The sequence below is a fragment of the Nansenia antarctica genome, assembly GCF_963989245.1.
Source record: "Nansenia antarctica genome assembly, chromosome: 3".
Taxonomy (NCBI): domain Eukaryota; kingdom Metazoa; phylum Chordata; class Actinopteri; order Argentiniformes; family Microstomatidae; genus Nansenia; species Nansenia antarctica.
In genome coordinates, this window is record NC_137688.1 from 67,485,432 (window position 1) to 67,503,698 (window position 18,267).

At 42.9% G+C, this 18,267-nt stretch overlaps 3 protein-coding genes across 3 annotated transcripts in view; 1 reads left to right on the forward strand and 2 right to left on the reverse strand.

The window, feature by feature from the left end:
• The window catches only part of LOC308152062 (histone H1-like), a gene marked incomplete at both ends in the record, with an annotated part of 166,941 nt that overhangs the window by 122,443 nt on the left and 26,231 nt on the right, over positions 1-18,267 (forward strand). The gene's annotated exons all lie outside the window — the stretch shown is intronic.
• LOC308152105 (histone H2B-like) lies at positions 3,160-3,534 on the reverse strand (the record flags this gene model as incomplete). The annotated part of the gene is made up of 1 exon (XM_080525015.1): positions 3,160-3,534. One exon carries the CDS (start codon positions 3,532-3,534, stop codon positions 3,160-3,162), a length of 375 nt encoding a protein of 124 aa, XP_080381141.1.
• Positions 4,204-4,515, reverse strand: LOC308152116 (histone H4; the record flags this gene model as incomplete). The annotated part of the gene is made up of 1 exon (XM_080525026.1): positions 4,204-4,515. One exon carries the CDS (start codon positions 4,513-4,515, stop codon positions 4,204-4,206), a length of 312 nt encoding a protein of 103 aa, XP_080381152.1.

Genomic DNA, 18,267 nt, shown 5'->3' on the forward strand with positions numbered 1-18,267 from the left:
TCAGCTGGGCCTGTAGTTGGACAGTCCTGGCGGGGGTCATGGAGCCATCGGCGGGGGGTTCAGGAGATGGCACTCGAGAGGGCCGTGCGGATGATACTCTGGAGCTACAGGCCGACGGAGTTCTGCTGATGCACACGTCGCGCATGGTCTGCATCATTTCCTCCATCTTCTCTGCGTGCAGTTGCTCTCTCGCCATCTGCCTCTCCGCCGCGCGTTCCGCCCCCTCCATCTGGAGGCGCTCGCGCTCGTACTGGATGCGTTCACGTTCTAGCGCCTCCTGGCGCTGTCTCTCCGCCTGGAGGCGGTCGCGCTCCATCTGGAAGCGTTCACGTTCTAGTGCCTCCTGGCGCTGTCTCTCCGCCTCGCGTTCCGCTCCGTTCATCTGGAAGCGTTCACGTTCTAGCGCCTCCTGGCGCTGTCTCTCCGCCGCGCGTTCCGCTCCGTCCATCTGGAAGCGTTCACGTTCTAGCGCCTCCTGGCGCTGTCTCCCCGCCGCCTCCATCTGGAGGCGCTCGCGTTCTAGCGCCTCCTGGCGCTGTCTCCCCGCCGCCTCCATCTGGAGGCGCTCGCGCTCGAAATGGATGCGTTCCCTCTCTAACGCCATCTCGGCCTGTTGGCGCTCCCGCTCTAACGCCATCTCGGCCTGTTGGCGCATATATTCTGACAGCGCGGCACTACTCCCTCTGGAGTGCAGGCTATCCGCCCCAGAGGCATAACTGCCCACGGAAGCCCTGGACCGGTAGGAAGCCACTGAGCGGCAGGAGCTAGGTCTCGAGCGCGCCGTACTGGGAGGCAGATCGTTAAGGCTGAGGCCCTCCCTCTTCCGCCCGCAGGCGCTGTCGGACCGGGCCTCTCCTTCCTGTTCTTCCGTTTCCACGGCAAAACCCTGCGGTTCTGCCATCTCATCCTCAGGCTGGTGCTCGGTGAGGGCTGTCTCAGTGCTAGCCACCCGCGCGCCGGCGGACACCTCGGCCTCTCCGACCACTGTATCCCGTGGAGTGCGCTCCTCGCTACCACTCAGTGAGCTTTCGACCTCGAGCTCATACTCCTGTAACCTCGGAGGCAACCGCGGGACTCTCTGTGGTCGTGGCTCTGGCTCCGGGGGCGGAGAAGGGGGGGTAACTGTCTGGTCTGGTTGGCTGCGCTCAGCCATGCTATCACTACACTACCTATCCGGCTCGAAGGACCAAATGTAACCAGGGAGTAGCTGAAAAGGACTGTATACTTTAGGAAGGGGCTGGTTATCTAACTAAGGGAGCTAAATAGGCAGTATAGGAGGATACAGGCAGGGGGCGACAGCAAACCGTTAGACTAGCAGTTAATGTCGTTAGCATTAGCAAGGGAACTAGCATTAGCATTGGAGCTACAAACAACTAGCATTAGCATTGGAGCTACAAACAACTAGCATTAGCATTGGAGCTACAAACAACTAACACACGGTATTACATATGAACACACATTTATTACACATGACGGTTGTATACATCCCCAAATACACATTCCCTCCCGGCCGGCCACACACACTCTCAATCACTCACTGATAGTCTCTGGCCTGAACAGGCTTATAGTCCAGTGGCGTGGTGCGCGTTGAGGCCTGGTTGAATGGCCTGTGCGTCGATGAAGTGGTCCGCGTCGAAGCTCCGCTGGAGTCTGTGTTCGCTCGTGGAGGCGACGATTAATGTCCAGCTGGCGTCCCGCTTGGTCCAACGTTGAACACAACTAAAACGGGCTACCATGGTACACTCGATAATCGCTTTCCTGGCGTCTTCAGTTGCTGCACGGGGTGCGCGCTGCTGAATCCGCCATCTTGGATCGGCTTCTCGTTATTCTCTCTCGTTCTGCTTCTCTCTCGTTCTGCTGCTCACCACACACTCTGACTCGCGGACTACCTCCGTCTCTTATATAGGCACCACCGAACGTAACATCCGGGTCACAGACACACCCCGGATATACTACGTCATCAACATATACATAAACAGTACAATAATAATACATACACTTCACAAACGTATATAATTGTATAGAAAATAACAAAGGAAATACTAGGGGCAAAAATAGGGCTGGTTTGGGGAAACTAAACTGGCACTAAACTGTGGGCCTTCACAACAATCACTGTAAACACAACAATGTAATATATCACTGCAAACACAACAATGTAATATATCACTGCAAACACAACTATGTAATATATCACTGCAAACACAACTATGCAATATATCACTGCAAACACAACTATGTAATATATCACTGTACACACAACTATGTAATATATCACTGTAAACACAACTATGTCATTTCAATAAAAATACACAATGAAAACACTTGTGCTGATTATAGACGCTTAATGGCACGTTTTTAATTTTCAAAAGATTGCATATATTTTGTATTGACTATAAAATAGTATTAATGCATTTAAACATTGAGACAAGAAGCTGTCGTCTTCTGTACCCGCTCTTTGGGGTAAGTAGTACAGACAAATCTGTTTACTTGGAGCTGGTGTATTTGGTTACGGCCTTGGTGCCCTCGGACACGGCGTGTTTGGCCAGCTCACCGGGGAGCAGCAGACGCACGGCGGTCTGGATCTCCCTGGAGGTGATGGTAGATCCACATGTGAACGCCGTTTAAACTATTATTATATTTTATTATTTATTTTAAATCCACCTGTCCCGAGAAATTGGTCATGCGTATGTATGCAGTGTAGTCACTCCTGTCCATTATATTAATAGAGGAAACCGTTTTGGACAACTAGTGAGCAACAAACAAGTGAGGAACAAAAAAGGCGCGCAAAACCTCCGGCGCGTTCAAGGACTGGAGTCTTTGAAAATTGTAACATCGAGTAAATGATACATATGCCTTATACATGCTTGTTATGTTATGTATACTTTCTGCCTGTTTTAACCTGCTGTGGCTTTCACTCTTGTATTATGTTTTATTTGTGTTTTCTTCCTTGTTATGTAAAGCACTTTGTGACCCTTGGCCTGGGAAAGGTACTGTATAAATACATTGTACTTACTTGTTACAATACACAGTCAGTACAGCATATAAGTTCAACTGATTTGTAACACGCAAGTTCAACTCACTATGGAATTGCTTTTATTGATAGGGTGGGTGGCTCTTAAAAGAGCCTTTTGGGGGTAAGTAATACAGACGAAAATCGGTTTACTTGGAGCTGGTGTACTTGGTCACAGCCTTGGTGCCCTCGGACACGGCGTGTTTGGCCAGCTCACCGGGGAGCAGCAGACGCACGGCGGTCTGGATCTCCCTGGAGGTGATGGTACGACGCTTGTTGTAGTGGGCCAGGCGAGAGGACTCGCCGGCGATGCGCTCGAAGATGTCGTTGACAAAGGAGTTCATGATTCCCATGGCCTTGGAGGAGATGCCGGTGTCGGGGTGGACCTGCTTCAGGACCTTGTACACGTAGATGGCGTAGCTCTCCTTCCTGGACTTTCTTCGCTTCTTGCCGGTTTTGGTGGCGGTCTTGGAGACGGCTTTCTTGGAGCCCTTCTTGGGCGCAGGCTTCGCAGGCTCAGGCATGTTGATAGTGGCTCGTCACTTCTTAGAAACGAATGAAGAGGCGGCAAACGCACACCCGAAATATAAAGGTGGGGCTATGCAAATTAGGGGGCTGCTGACATCCACTTCCAAAGCTCTAGCCTGCCTCGCGGGTAAATACATTATCTGCGCACGCGCGAGCTCCTCCCCCCCACCCCTTCCTTACTTTTTCACTCTGCTGTCGGGTTGCCTTGTTTCCGATGGCGATATGAACATGAAAACGTCAAGAGGAAGATTGAGAATGATATACATAGAACACCAAGTCCCCCAAACTCCCAACCAGCCTAGCGATTACTACCAGGAATTGTCCTTTTGGGATGGTACAAGGGCATGCATTATTATTATCACTAGATGCGCAATAGAAAAAGGGGCTGCACTGTGTTGTGTGCGTAATAATCCATAATAACCATTTTCTTTCTAGAGTGCACATGTGGGATGGTCATTTCTAGTCGTGGAATGCCAGGACTACGCATTTACTTGCGTTGACATTGATTTGGCAACGTATGTTTTTTTCATGACAGCTATACCCGTTGAATGTACAGGCCTGACAAAAATGTGTTATAACAATGGAATAAACTCTCTTGTGTGGAGATGGGTGGCTCTTAAAAGAGCCGTTGTTTTTTGTAGGGGGTGGTTGAGTTTACGAATAGTTTAGCCGCCGAAGCCGTACAGAGTACGTCCCTGGCGTTTCAGAGCGTATACAACATCCATGGCGGTGACGGTCTTCCTCTTGGCGTGCTCGGTGTAGGTGACGGCGTCACGGATCACGTTCTCCAGGAAGACCTTCAACACACCGCGGGTCTCTTCATAGATCAGGCCAGAGATGCGCTTCACACCCCCACGGCGAGCCAGGCGGCGGATAGCGGGCTTCGTGATTCCCTGGATGTTATCACGGAGAACTTTGCGATGACGCTTGGCGCCTCCTTTTCCGAGTCCCTTTCCTCCTTTACCTCTTCCAGACATGTTGAGTTCAGTACGATTATGACTTCGATGAAGTTGTGGGGTGAATTTATCTCAGCTACAAGGACGTGATTGAGACCAGGCTGTACAGGAAGCGCGCGCTATCGCTTGCCTCTTTTTTTCTTGTGGGGAATTTTTGTAGAGGGAGGAGCTTCTACTAGGGACAACGTTTGGCATTACGGGCATTATTGAAGCAAAAGGACATCGCGCACACACACACACACACACACACACACACACACACACACACACACACACACACACACACACACACACACACACACACACACACACACACACACACAGCGCCGCTAGAGATTCTGGGCCCCATGACAGAATATCATTTTGGGCCCCCCCACCTAAACCACCCATCAACCTAAACCCAGTTGAAGTTGATGAACTATTGATGCACTGCAAGAAATCCAATGATGGACATCTTTTGTAAATGTAATTTAAAATTACAGTTAATACAGGAATCAACAATTCAGCAAAGAAATCTCAACATTCTTTAACTTGTTAAATTAAGACTTGAACAACACAAGGACAAAAGTATAATTAAATGAAGATTGGAACCCAATTATAAAAGTATAAATCTATAATAAAAAATAAAAATATAATTTTAATGGGGTGGTATTGTGTCTAAATAAATGTAGATCTTGTAAAGATCAGTTGGCCATAATACTGTCAGGATTAGATCAATGAAGAATTACAGCAGAGAGATATTTACTGACTCAGCATTGCTTGTTTCACACAAAGACAAACGTGTCTTATACAAGAGGGAGCAACACAGACATGGTGCCAGCGAAATTGAATGTGAAATGGGAAGATTTTTATTTTTACACTGCGGCAGTACTGTGGAATAGTATACCTGGAGAGCTAAAAACTATATCTAGCCTAGTGCACAACGATTCAAGATAGGAGTAAAGAGATCAAATCAAATCAAAGCTAAACGCTGGGCCTTCTTAGTAGCAAAATCTTTAATAAGATCCTTAAAATCTAGTGATGAAGCCAACTTGCTGTGCTGCTGTCATTGTCCTTTGTTACTTCTTGCTCTTCTTCTTCTGCCTCTTTACCTCTTAATTTTTAAAATGTTAATTAATTTTATCCAAACAATTACGAATTACAGGGACATTCCCCCTGGAGTAACTGAAGGCTAAGTGCCTTACTCAAGGGCACACTAGTAGTGGTGAGGTTTCAGGCGGGATTTGAACTCACAACCTTCCGATCACAAGTCCAACTCACTATCCACTACTAGACCACCACTACCCCCCCACCTCTGCTCTCCTCTCTGGCTGCCTTGCTTGAAGAGGGCCCTGGCATGGAGTATCCATAGGTACATAATTCATAATATGTCCTATAATAGTATTAACATAATAACACATACATTACACCAGATTAGCTAACTTAAATGTTATCTAGCTAGCTAACAATATTATTAAGATGCCAGTGTGGTCAATGTTATTGCCATTACTGGAAGAACTATTAACTAAATATGAATATTAGCTAAAGTTGTATTCAATGCTTGCATGGTAATGCAGCATACATTAAAATATTCTAAATATGTTTGTTAACCCCAAACTCCTACTGCTCACCCCCTTCTCCTTCAACTGGGAGGTTGTTAGAGTAAATTATTCCATAATGGCAGCCTGTTTCGTTTCAAGATGTATAAGAAAAGATATTTAATATTCTTCTGCAGAAGGAGGAAATTTACAAGCACGTCAGATAGGTCTTGACAGTGAAAGTTCCTCAAAAAGTCCAGCTCATTCATTTCATCTGAGTATTTATACAAACAGGTACCTTCAGGTAAGGGGTCCGCCCTCAGGTGAGGTTTAGACCAATCATGAGCAATGGGTGTGGACCTGTACATTTGATGAAGGTGATTATGATGAAGGCTAGGGGGGAAGCGGCCCCCACTTTCTCTCATGGAGACAAAGGGTGGAAGCGGAGCACAATGGCCACAACTGGTTCAGTCTGGTCTTAGAGTACTGGGTCTGGGGCAACACAAAGGTCAGAAACTGCTCTAGATGGTAGGGCAATCAGGTCTTTGTAGTCATGTAAATGTATCTATTGTCTTAGCCCATGTCAAGCTTCGAGTAGAGAAACTGGTTCTGTTGTGTGTGACAACAGGAAATCATCTTCTACAGTCTGCTGCAGACATTCAACCCAAGATGATGTTTTTGATTCTTAAATGTAGCTTATTACATATAATAATTTTCTCTCACATTCCACACTTTTTTAAGATGTAAACTCTTAAAACAAGAACAATTTGAAAAATATGGTTCAAAACATTTTTTGAGAAAGAATAACAAAAATTCATCACAACCCCAAAATCCTAAAATTAACAACCAAGCTTAAAATTAAGCACAGTACATCAAACATAAGACAAAAAAAATAATAAAAATAAATCCAAATTAACAACCAAGCTTAAAATTAAGCACAGTACATCATACATAAGACAAAAAAAATAATAAAAATAAATCCAAACGACCAACGCCTTCTTGATTCTTGCATCTTCAGGGTCAGAGGTTACTAGCACTTGACCCCAGTTGGAGGATTTGCTTGCTCTTCAACCTCTTCCTAATCGGTCGTCGTATGTCAGTGTCATTGAGGTTCAGGCAGTCGTCTGTCTCCTTCCATGTTGGACATGGTCTGGGGAGTGGTCTTTAGAACCATCGAAAAACATGATGCAGGCATTCACCAGCATCTTCACTAGTACAGGTGTCCACACTTTGGACCCTGGCTGGACTCACAGGTATCTGTTGTCAGATCCAACAATCAGAGTAATTCATCCTTGAAGCAAAATCTCTCATGATACTATGTGTCTTTCCTCCTTGAAACGGCCATGCTCTGATTTGAAGGCTCGGTGGTCCGGGCTGTTGAAACTGGAACACTGTCGTCGATGGTCGTTTGGTGGTTCTCTGTCGGGCCTGGCACCCTGGTGGCTGCGTCCTTCTCTGTTGGGCCTGGCACCCTGGTGGCTCTGGTTCCTCCTCTGTCGGGCCTGGCACCCTCATCGTCATCTCCTCTGTGTTCTCTGGTGGGTCTGGTAACCCTGGTCGTCGTTTCCCTCTCTGGTGGCCCTGGTTCATCCCTCAATCATCTGGCTGGATATTGCGTAGCACGCCGTCTCTGGATTCTGGTAAAACGGCTTCCACTCTGAAATATATATCACATTCTTGCCGTGGCAAAAATCAAGTGTATCTGCAATAATACAGGGCCACCACTGGTCTGTCTGAGGAGACAGTTAACAAAATAAAATAAAAACTGCAACAGAATTTTATGTCTAATCAAACCAACATCTTAATATTAAAATAGGAAACGGTAGAACATGTTCGTGTGATTTGAAAATCATAAACAAATGTGTCATGTTTTATGATGTCAAAATATACTTACTGAAAAATCATTCGAAAACAATGAGTTAGTGGGAGTTAGTGGGAGTTAGCAATCAAAAATATAGTATTTTATGAGCCTCTGATACGACAGGCCACATGGTTCTTTTTTTTCAATACATCATGGTCTGAACAATGCATGAATACCAAACAGATCTATATAATTTTGGACAGGTTTATGCAAAAAAACTCAAAGTGGAGAGTGATCAGTTCTCCCAGAGTTTCACACATAAACCTACCTTCTTGAGAATATAAATAACTCTCAGGGTCTTTCTGCGCAAGAAAGCAGCTCCCCATGACTTGGGTTAGGAAATATAAAACCTTGCCTAATGCAAAAAAAATGTTTTTAAAATAGAAAAACAGAAACTCAAAAAGGGTCTCTTTTCACAACAAGAACATTCAAAACTCAACAACTTTCCTAAAAGTGTCGGAAAACAAGAACATTCTTAAACCATCAAAGATATACAACTGTACATGGAGAAACAACAATTATAGACTATTTCCTAAAATTGCTGTTGTGGTGTCGGGCAGAATTTGTAGGAATGGTTGCCCCCACAATTATAACATGCAAAACCCTTATCACCCCACTGTCTGAAATTTGTTTGTGGCTGGCCATGCTGTTCTCTAGAACGTTTCTCTTGTCCTTCATAACAGCAGATAAACCCCATTTGTCTGCCATTATCTTAGCAGGACCAAGAAGTGGTGTCACTCTCTCTGAACGACTTTATACCCATAAGATAGAAAACAGCTGTAATGTCTTATCTCAAATAAGAAAATTACAAAACAATTACAATACAATCCACAAACAAACTTGGTCTGTGGAGATTAGACTCTGGGCTTCAGGGGAGGGGTGGCTGGTAGGTCTTTTACATATGCACTGAGTCAACAGAAAAACTGAAGTATTAACACTGATTAACTAATTAAAACTGGAGTTCAGAACTTTGATTAGCTCAATGAAACTCTATATTCATACATGGAAAATTCAGAACACCTGGTTGGCTCAATGAATTTTATGGATAAGTACCACCTCCCCACTTTTACACAGAACTAACCTCTGTGTAATAAAACCCCAATCCTAGATCAACCTAGGATTATTTTTAGACCTGTGTTAACCAATATGTTGGACTTGGACCTTAGTTAACCAATTTACTGCACAATCAAATGGCACTAGTTAACCACTGTTCACGATCGGTTAGACTCCCTGGTTAGGCCCTCTCTGTAACCAGGTGAACAGCAACTCTCCCTGATTAGTCCCTGTCTGCAATCAGGTCAGCAGCCACTCCCTCTGGTTAATACTTTTACTGTAACCAGATAACAGCAACGTCGAAAGATACACGTATATATATATATATATATATATCATATACACAAAAAGAGTAGTCTTATGATTTTGCCAGGTGCAATTATAGCCACGATAACATGTAAATCGTCTAAAAACGCCACAAGTCATGCATCACAAAGTGCACCCGGAAACAAAGACCTCTCCAAATGGGTATCTTTCTCCGATTAAATACCGTTCCGTATACAAATGAAAATCGACAGGCTTACCCTTGTTCGTGTAGTACGTAGACAGCGTGCTAAGGCCCTGATCATCCGCTCCCAGCCAATCCCAAAAAATAGAGGGGATTTCCTGACCGCGTCACTTGCTAGGTGAAACGGGAGAGGTCCGTCTCAAAAACAGCTCGTCAGCTGAAATGGCTGAGAACGGACAGAACAGGATACCTCCGCAGCCGCTCCCCTTGTTTCCTCGTCGCCAACTTGTTAGAGTAAATTATTCCATAATGGCAGCCTGTTTCGTTTCAAGATGTATAAGAAAAGATATTTAATATTCTTCTGCAGAAGGAGGAAATTTACAAGCACGTCAGATAGGTCTTGACAGTGAAAGTTCCTCAAAAAGTCCAGCTCATTCATTTCATCTGAGTATTTATACAAACAGGTACCTTCAGGTAAGGGGTCCGCCCTCAGGTGAGGTTTAGACCAATCATGAGCAATGGGTGTGGACCTGTACATTTGATGAAGGTGATTATGATGAAGGCTAGGGGGGAAGCGGCCCCCACTTTCTCTCATGGAGACAAAGGGTGGAAGCGGAGCACAATGGCCACAACTGGTTCAGTCTGGTCTTAGAGTACTGGGTCTGGGGCAACACAAAGGTCAGAAACTGCTCTAGATGGTAGGGCAATCAGGTCTTTGTAATCATGTAAATGTATCTATTGTCTTAGCCCATGTCAAGCTTCGAGTAGAGAAACTGGTTCTGTTGTGTGTGACAACAGGAAATCATCTTCTACAGTCTGCTGCAGACATTCAACCCAAGATGATGTTTTTGATTCTTAAATGTAGCTTATTACATATAATAATTTTCTCTCACAAGGTGCATCTGTGCATGACGTCATTAGCATGTAACATTATACTAGCTAGCTAGCTATAATAGCAAGAGTGCGTAGCTGCTGGATACAAATTCACTGAGCTCTAATAACCTATATTTGGACCAAAATTGCCCTCATCTTATACATTTAACTGAAATTATACTGACAGTGCACTGTAAGTTAACTATACTTGAAGTTAATGTTAATTAGCTATCCACTTGTTAAGCCTGACGTCAAAAGTGACGTTTAGCCATTTCCGAGTCCAAACCAGAAATTATCCGCACCAGAATACCTCTGAACTACAGCGGTAGAATGACAGTTTAATCGTTTTTTAGACTCGGATCTATTCATACAACAAGGGACACAGCACTTTCCCGTTTTCTCCATATTGTCAGGGTATTTGAGCCTCGGAAAAGCGCTATATAAATATAATTAATTATTATTATTATTTCTCCATTTCGAAGACAGCACCTCAGCCAACGTTGGGTCCCGGAAACACGTCACGACTTAACAAGCGGATAGCGAGCTAACTAGATCATCCACGCAGTGATTAGATCACTAAACCACTGTTTTTAGTGATTTTTTTACTTTTCTCTTTTGAGACCCTGACTTTGGCTTTGCCTTTCACGACATCGTCCACGCACGCACACGTACATTTGATGCATTTCCAATCTGGCTGTCCTCCATCTGTCCCACACACACATACTACAGCAGGACGTGTTGGTCATGGAAACCTTGTCAGAATATTTGCGGTAACGTTCCTCTCGTCTAGCAGCTCACGCGCGGTGGACTGAACCATGCAATGACTAAATAGAGGGGTAAATAATAAGGCTTAATTTTGTTAAACATAGAGAAACAAAACTCCAGTTTGTTTCTTTTGTGACTTTTTTTATTACATAGAATTATAATTTGAATTCGGCTACATTAACGTCCTTATGATAATAATAATAATAATAATAATATTTATAAATATAATATATAAAAAATAAAAATAAAATAAAAAGATTCTCATGGGCCCCTGTCAGTGCTGGGCCCTTAGAATCGTCCTAACTTACCACCCCCTAGCGGCGCCCCTGCACACACACACACACACACACACACACACACACACACACACACACACTCACAATCAGTAAAAGAACATCACATTAATCAAGATGTTTGGAATGGTCTGATAAGATTGACTCCTTACAACAGCACATGGTCAAATTTAGACACTATTATGACTGCAACCATTTCAATCTTTTAGCGATGTTGTAGTAGGAAATGTAGGCTCAACTGATCTATTTTGTGGAGCTCTGCCCCATAGGAGAGCTCTGCTCCTATTGGTTTACTCCTATAGGTAGCCAATGACTGAATTATTTATTGATTTATTCAGGGGGGGTGAGAGAGACTGTTTTGCCCTGCCCGGTAAAGACAAGGGCACTCTGAGAGGAGATTGCGAATCTGCTGACAAAGGGTGCAATGGTCCTAGTCCCCAGGGACCAGTGGTTTGTACTCCCCCTCAATCTGCTGGAGCTTGAGGCAGTCAGACTGATTGCTCAGCTCAACAGCAAAAAAAAAACACTTCCCACCTACACTTAATTTCCCGCCTATTTGCACACGCCTTATATGGCTCTCCCACTCTATCTCTTCTGATCTCTTCTTTCTCCTCCCAAAATGAGAGAGAGATAGAGATGTACTAATTAAAAGTCACTCAGACCAGTTGCACCCTGGAGTCATCCTTAACTAGCCTAAACCTGTCATAGCTGACCACAGTGATAACCACTGGTGATAATATTTTTGGGTGGGGCACAGGTTATGGGGGCATGCTCCACGGGGAAGAATATCAACTTTAAAATCTGGATTTACAGTCGATTTTAGCATGAGAATATATATAACTTAATTATTTGTATATATAACTTATTAAAGGGCAAACTGCAAACACAACAAAAATATAATGCACAACAACTGACAAATCAACTGGAATAGTCTTTGTTAGCAGAGTAGACCTAATGTTAACAGAATGGACTTATACTCTTTGTCTATCTGTGCAGCGGTAAGGTGAATAATTCTAGCAGTACTGTCCAGACAGTTGTCTTGTTTAGCCATTCAACTAGGCATTATTTATTCAATGGAGAAAGACATGGAACACAATGCAATTGTGATAATAAATGTGTTCTTTGTTACTTCTTTAATTAAATTAAAGTGTACCTTTCTATTATCATACAATATTTCCTTGAACATGTAAACTCTATAATCATACAGTTGTCTTTCTATTAGTTGTCTCTGTCATACTGAACTGTTTGTTATCATCCTGAACTATCTCTGTTGCTCACCTCACCTCAGTTCTGTCTCTATTGCCCTCCTCTCCTGTTGTCTGTCTCTCTGTTGCTCTCCTCTCCTGTTGTCTGTCTCTCTGTTGCTCTCCTCTCCTGTTGTCTGTCTCTCTGTTGCTCTCCTCTCCTGTTGTCTGTCTCTCTGTTGCTCTCCTCTCCTGTTGTCTGTCCGAATATCGGTTGTTAAGTCGCGATGTGTTTCCGGGTCCAAAGTTGGCTGAGGCGCTGTCTTCGAAATGCCGCAATAATAATAATAATAATAATTAATTATATTTATATAGCGCTTTTCCGAGGCTCAAATACCCTGACAATATGGGGAAAACAGGAAAGTGCTGTGTCCCTTGTTGTATGAATAGATCCCAGTCTAAAAAACGATTAAACTGTCATTCTACCGCTGTAGTATACTGGTATTCTGGTGCGGATAATTTCTGGTTTGAACCCGGAAATTGCAAAACGTCAAGTTTGACTTCAGACTTAACAACCGGATATTCAGGGCTCTCAAGTCTCACGCATTTTTTTTATTTTTTTACTACCCCTAGTGGTAGTGGCCCTAGGCTGCAGCCTAGGTAAACCTATAATCTGCGCATGCCCCGACTCCTCCCCTATGTATTTTCACAGTGAATTTTACACACACACAGATAAAATGTTTATTGTATTGGAGGATTTTTAATGAATGCTGATAGGCGCCGACAGAATATCAGCCGCATTTTATGAATAAACAATGTTTATTTTTAAAAAATATTTTACAAGTAGCAACTACGAAGTGGGGCTGCGTTGGAAGGTGGGGAAGGTATAAGGTTCAGAGATAGGAAATGTTAGGATATTTCTAGCATAGCATAGAGTACAGCACAGTGTTTTATTTGTATAGTATAGTAGTATAGTATAGTGGATAGTGTATATAGCCTTTATTTATGTAAACCAGCTCTTTTCCCTTCTTGTTTTTAGTATTTTTTTCCTAGCACCAGGGGAGCCCCCCCTCCTAAATTTCGTTGTATGGTACCTGTACTGTATTAATGACAATAAAGACCATTCATTCATTCATTAATTTTCGGACTTTGTCTACATGTTACGGTACATGTGGTAATACGGTACATGTGTGAAAACTAGGGTTAGGGTTAGGTGCTACGTTGACTTGGTACATGCTGGCATGTCTAACCCTACCCCTACCCCTACCCCTACCCCTAACCCTAACCCTACCCCTAACCCTAACCCTAACCTTAACTGTAGCACCCTAGCACCTAACCCTAACCCTAGTTTTCCCACATGTACCGTAACATACACACTAAGATTGAGCAGAAACAGGCAGGGGCTCCTACTTCTACTGCCATCTACACGAGTTCTGCTGTACTGAAAGATTAAATTCAACAATTCACCTTTATAGCATGTGACCTCATATTGTGCTGAAACTAATTAGGGCATAACAGAATCAAATGTATTGTTTTGGTTAAAAGATGTCAGATTAAAACTCCGACATCTCCGGATCCGGTCCATGGGCCTTAGTTGGACCACGTCTGCTCTAGTCCCTTTAACTTCAGACCACGGTCCTAATCATCACTTTGCTCTAGTCCCTTTAACTTCAGACCAATGTCTTAATCATCACTTTGTGTACAGTACATAATGTGTGTGTAATATGATATGAAGTGAATGTTTTCTCTTTCTGTGAATGTGTTTGTGTGTCTGTAGTGAATGCAGTGGATATCTTACTACCACCAGAGCCCCAGACCAGAGCCCAGTTTTCACAAGGTGAGTCTCTTTATCCTGAAGTAGCTAACAGTCTCTCTCCACTGATACTCTCCACAAACCCTGAGATATAATTAGAGAGATCTAGGAGAGGGAGAGACTCATGAAAAACAGGCTCGATATCTTACTCCTCTTATTTCTCTGATTTGGTCTCTGCTCTTCTCCCAGATGCCTGTGAGCTCACACTGGACCCAGACACACCATGCAGTGAATTCGGGAGACACACGCCATGCAGTGAAAATTGGGAAAGACAGGTACCAACCCCAGCCTCCAGAGAGATTCAATAGGGGGTCTCGGTATGTGCTGCGTAGTTATCAATGGTAACAAAGGGTGGGAGCCGCCACCGTTGAAAAAAGTCCTGCCAACCTACTTGCCACCCCAGTTACACAGACCAACTGATATCATTTGTTGTATTTTTATTATTGGATCTTTATTTTATTTTTTTTAACTGTTGCACCCTATTTCATGCACCCGAATGGTTGCACCCTATTTCACGTGGAGAGATTTGAATTTGCCTGCTGAGCTGTCTCTTGTGCTGTGCGGTGTGCCTGTTCAGGTAATGTTAAATGTGGTTTTAATTAATTATGTTATTACGTTTAGAATTCATTACCTAATGGATATGTTTAGTCAATTAATGGATGTTTTGTTCATCAATGTAACGTTATTTGCTAAGTTATGAAGCGAATAAGTTTTGCAGTTCAGCTGTTAGCACTAGCTAAGTTAGCTAGCTATTTAGCTAGCTAGATATCGTAAGGGTCTCTCTGGACGCTGTTACTGGGAGGTTGAGAGGAGTGGTCAGCAGTGTTGCCAGATTGGTCTGATGTTTACCAGCCCAATAAGTGCTCAAAATCCGCCCAAATTGATAAAAACCAGACCAAATATTATAGCATAGAATAATAATTATACATATAAAAAACGAATAGAATAGAGTAAACAAAGGGACTGCTCAAATACCAAAAATAATATTTGTTGATTGTTTCGATTAGCAATGCTGTGTCAAAGTAATGACAATGCTTAGTCTTGTTTCATGTTCAATGCAATGGCAAAATATGATCATGGAAGATAACCTCAATTCAATCATGGTATTATCATATGAAATCCATTTCCATGTGACATCCTCTATAGTCTCAATGAATGTGCCATTTTAAAACCAACCCCCAATTGAATTGGCAATATAATAAAATGTGTTAATTGCACATTAGCATGGTCTGCAATTAAACACACATTAGCATGGTGATCACAGCATATTTAACACAGTTAACACAGTCTCTGTCAAGTTATTTAAAAAAAAAAAAATTCATGGGAAACCAGGCCAAATTCTGTCCACCAGCCCAAGCGCAATTTTACCAGCACAATGCAGATCCAAATCCAATTGGGCTGGAAGGGGTCTTTGGGCCTTGTTGGGGTGACAGTGCTGAGCTGTGTAATATTAGAGCTCCCCATAAGTGAGTGATGCTTTATCATAACCTACTATTCTGTATTCTGTGATTTGGTTTTAAGAGTAATATGTAATTATTTCCCACTTCAATGAATCTCAGAGGGTTGACTCTCAGATTGAGCTCTCTCTGTGAAGTCTAGAATCTGAGATTATTGAAGCCCAATCCTGTGATGGTGTCAACAGTCAGAGGATGTTCATATCTGGTCAGACTGGACCTCTATTACATATTCCTGGGGTCAGGTCATCTTCATTTGAATGATCCAATGATTGCAAATAGGACATTTGTTTTCAATGTTTTCTCAATAAACTGTAAAAGAGATTATTTTATTTTTTAGATATTATTATTATTATTATTTTCTACATTTAAATGTTTTCCTTGTACAATGTAAATGACCCTAACCATCAAATCAGATTAAACTTTATTTACAATACATACTGTGGCACATTTCATTCACATATGCAGTATAGCCTAACGTGTTTTAATAACCCTGACATATTCAATACAATACAACATGCTTTTATAATCATGTGCTCATTGTGTGTGGATTTATGGCAAATTCTTCTAATTTAATCCATTTTAAATTGAGTCTATAACACCACATAATGTGGAAAATTGAAGGGGTCTGAACACTGTATATATACATATACTATCTATTTTAAGAACAGCCTATGGGGGTACCGCATTTTGATGTCCTCCCAGCACCATTAAGCTTTAGCCGAAGTAAATCAGACCTTGTGTGGAGAAAATCCGTGATCTACAGAATACACTGACTGACCCTGATTTACTTCGGATTATTTTACATAAGGAGTGCTTATCATAGTTAGCCTCTTTATATCCACGGACCCTCATGGGCATCCGAAGTGATATAAAGAGTTTACCTCGATCAATTCTCTTCATCGATATCACATTTTTTTCACAACTTTGCATGCTATACGATGCCACCATTTTTTTCCAGAGACGGTAAACACGGCCTAAGTCACATCCAGTTTTCTCCAACTGGAGAATGTGTCATGTCCGCGCAATCTGATACATGAGAAAGGTCAAAGGTCAAAGATGGTGCCAACATATCTCCAAATGGCCTAAACATATAGGTGTCCGCCTAAACATACCTGTACTAAAACAGGTACAAAGTTGCATTTGCTCACATTACTAGCATCAACTTTGGCACAAGTACTAATAAGACCCTGGAGTACTGATTCCTAGATGATTTGGGCTTGGTTATCAGGTTTCCAAGGTGATATTCACTGTAAAAGCTGTTGTTTTTTTAGGCGGAGACTGAATTTGAGATGTTTTATAATGTTCTAGCTCTATTTACTCTGACACAGTAACATAGATTTTGATTCTGACACTTCTACAGCCACCCCACAGGTGTTAGCTTTCATTTGATAACAAGATCATTATGAAGGCCCTTGTGATTGTGGAGATATTCTATATTCACTGTGGGCATGTCATTTCGAGCAGAAAACCAGAAAAATGAGGTGGATAAGAAGAGGTTAGACCATCACAACAAATTCACACATTAAGGCCTTATGCTGTTGTGAATTGGCCTACATGTATTTCGGTTACCGAGATGGCACGGTCAGCATCCCTGCAGGCAGTGGAGCCCCTAGACTTTTGGGGGCCCTAAGCAAACAACATTATGGAGGCCCCTGGTAAGGGTCTTAGGCGGGTGACGATGTGGACATTTTTAAATGTATTTATTTCCCTGACACTAAAATATAATACGGTTTTACGAAGTTCGCGCATATGCGCGCGCTCGTGTGTGTGTAAGTAAAAAAAACAGTCTGAAAGACTAGCGTCTCTTTTACAAAGGAGCCCTGGACAAGACAGCCACAATACAACAATTACATTTGACATAATAAAAGCACATAAAAACATGCAAAGCACATTACATAAAAACAGTAAAAACAGTACATGACCACAGGTACAGTAGCACACCTAGTACACATTGCGACATACTGGACCACAAGTAGCATACAAATTACATGCAACATGGAGCATGTAAATGATGCATGTAAATGCATGTAAATGATGGATCTTATCATGAATCATTTTTAAAGGCTTTAATATAGGCTACATGATGTATTAACTATTTATATTTTGTACCCAGATGTCAAATAAATACGTAACAAATGAATAGTTAACTTTAAAAAAAAAACTGCCCCGTATGTGGGCCCGGACTAGTTTCTCGAAGCACTTCATGATGATTGGTGTGAGTGCCACCGGGCGGTAGTCGTTTAGGCAGCTCACCGTGCTTTTCTTCGGGACTGGGAAGATAGGTTTTCAGGCAGGGTGGGATGGTGGCCTGGGACAGGGACTGGTTAAAGATGTTGGTGAAAACCCCGGCCAGCTGGTCGGCGCAGTCTCTCAGCACCCGTCCCAGGACGCCATCCGGCCCAGAGGCTTTCCTGGGGTCCACCGCCTTCAGTACGCGTCTCACTTCATGCTCTGTGAGGGTGAGGCTACTGAGAGCTGGAGAGAGTGGTGTTTGTGTTGCGGTTTCCTC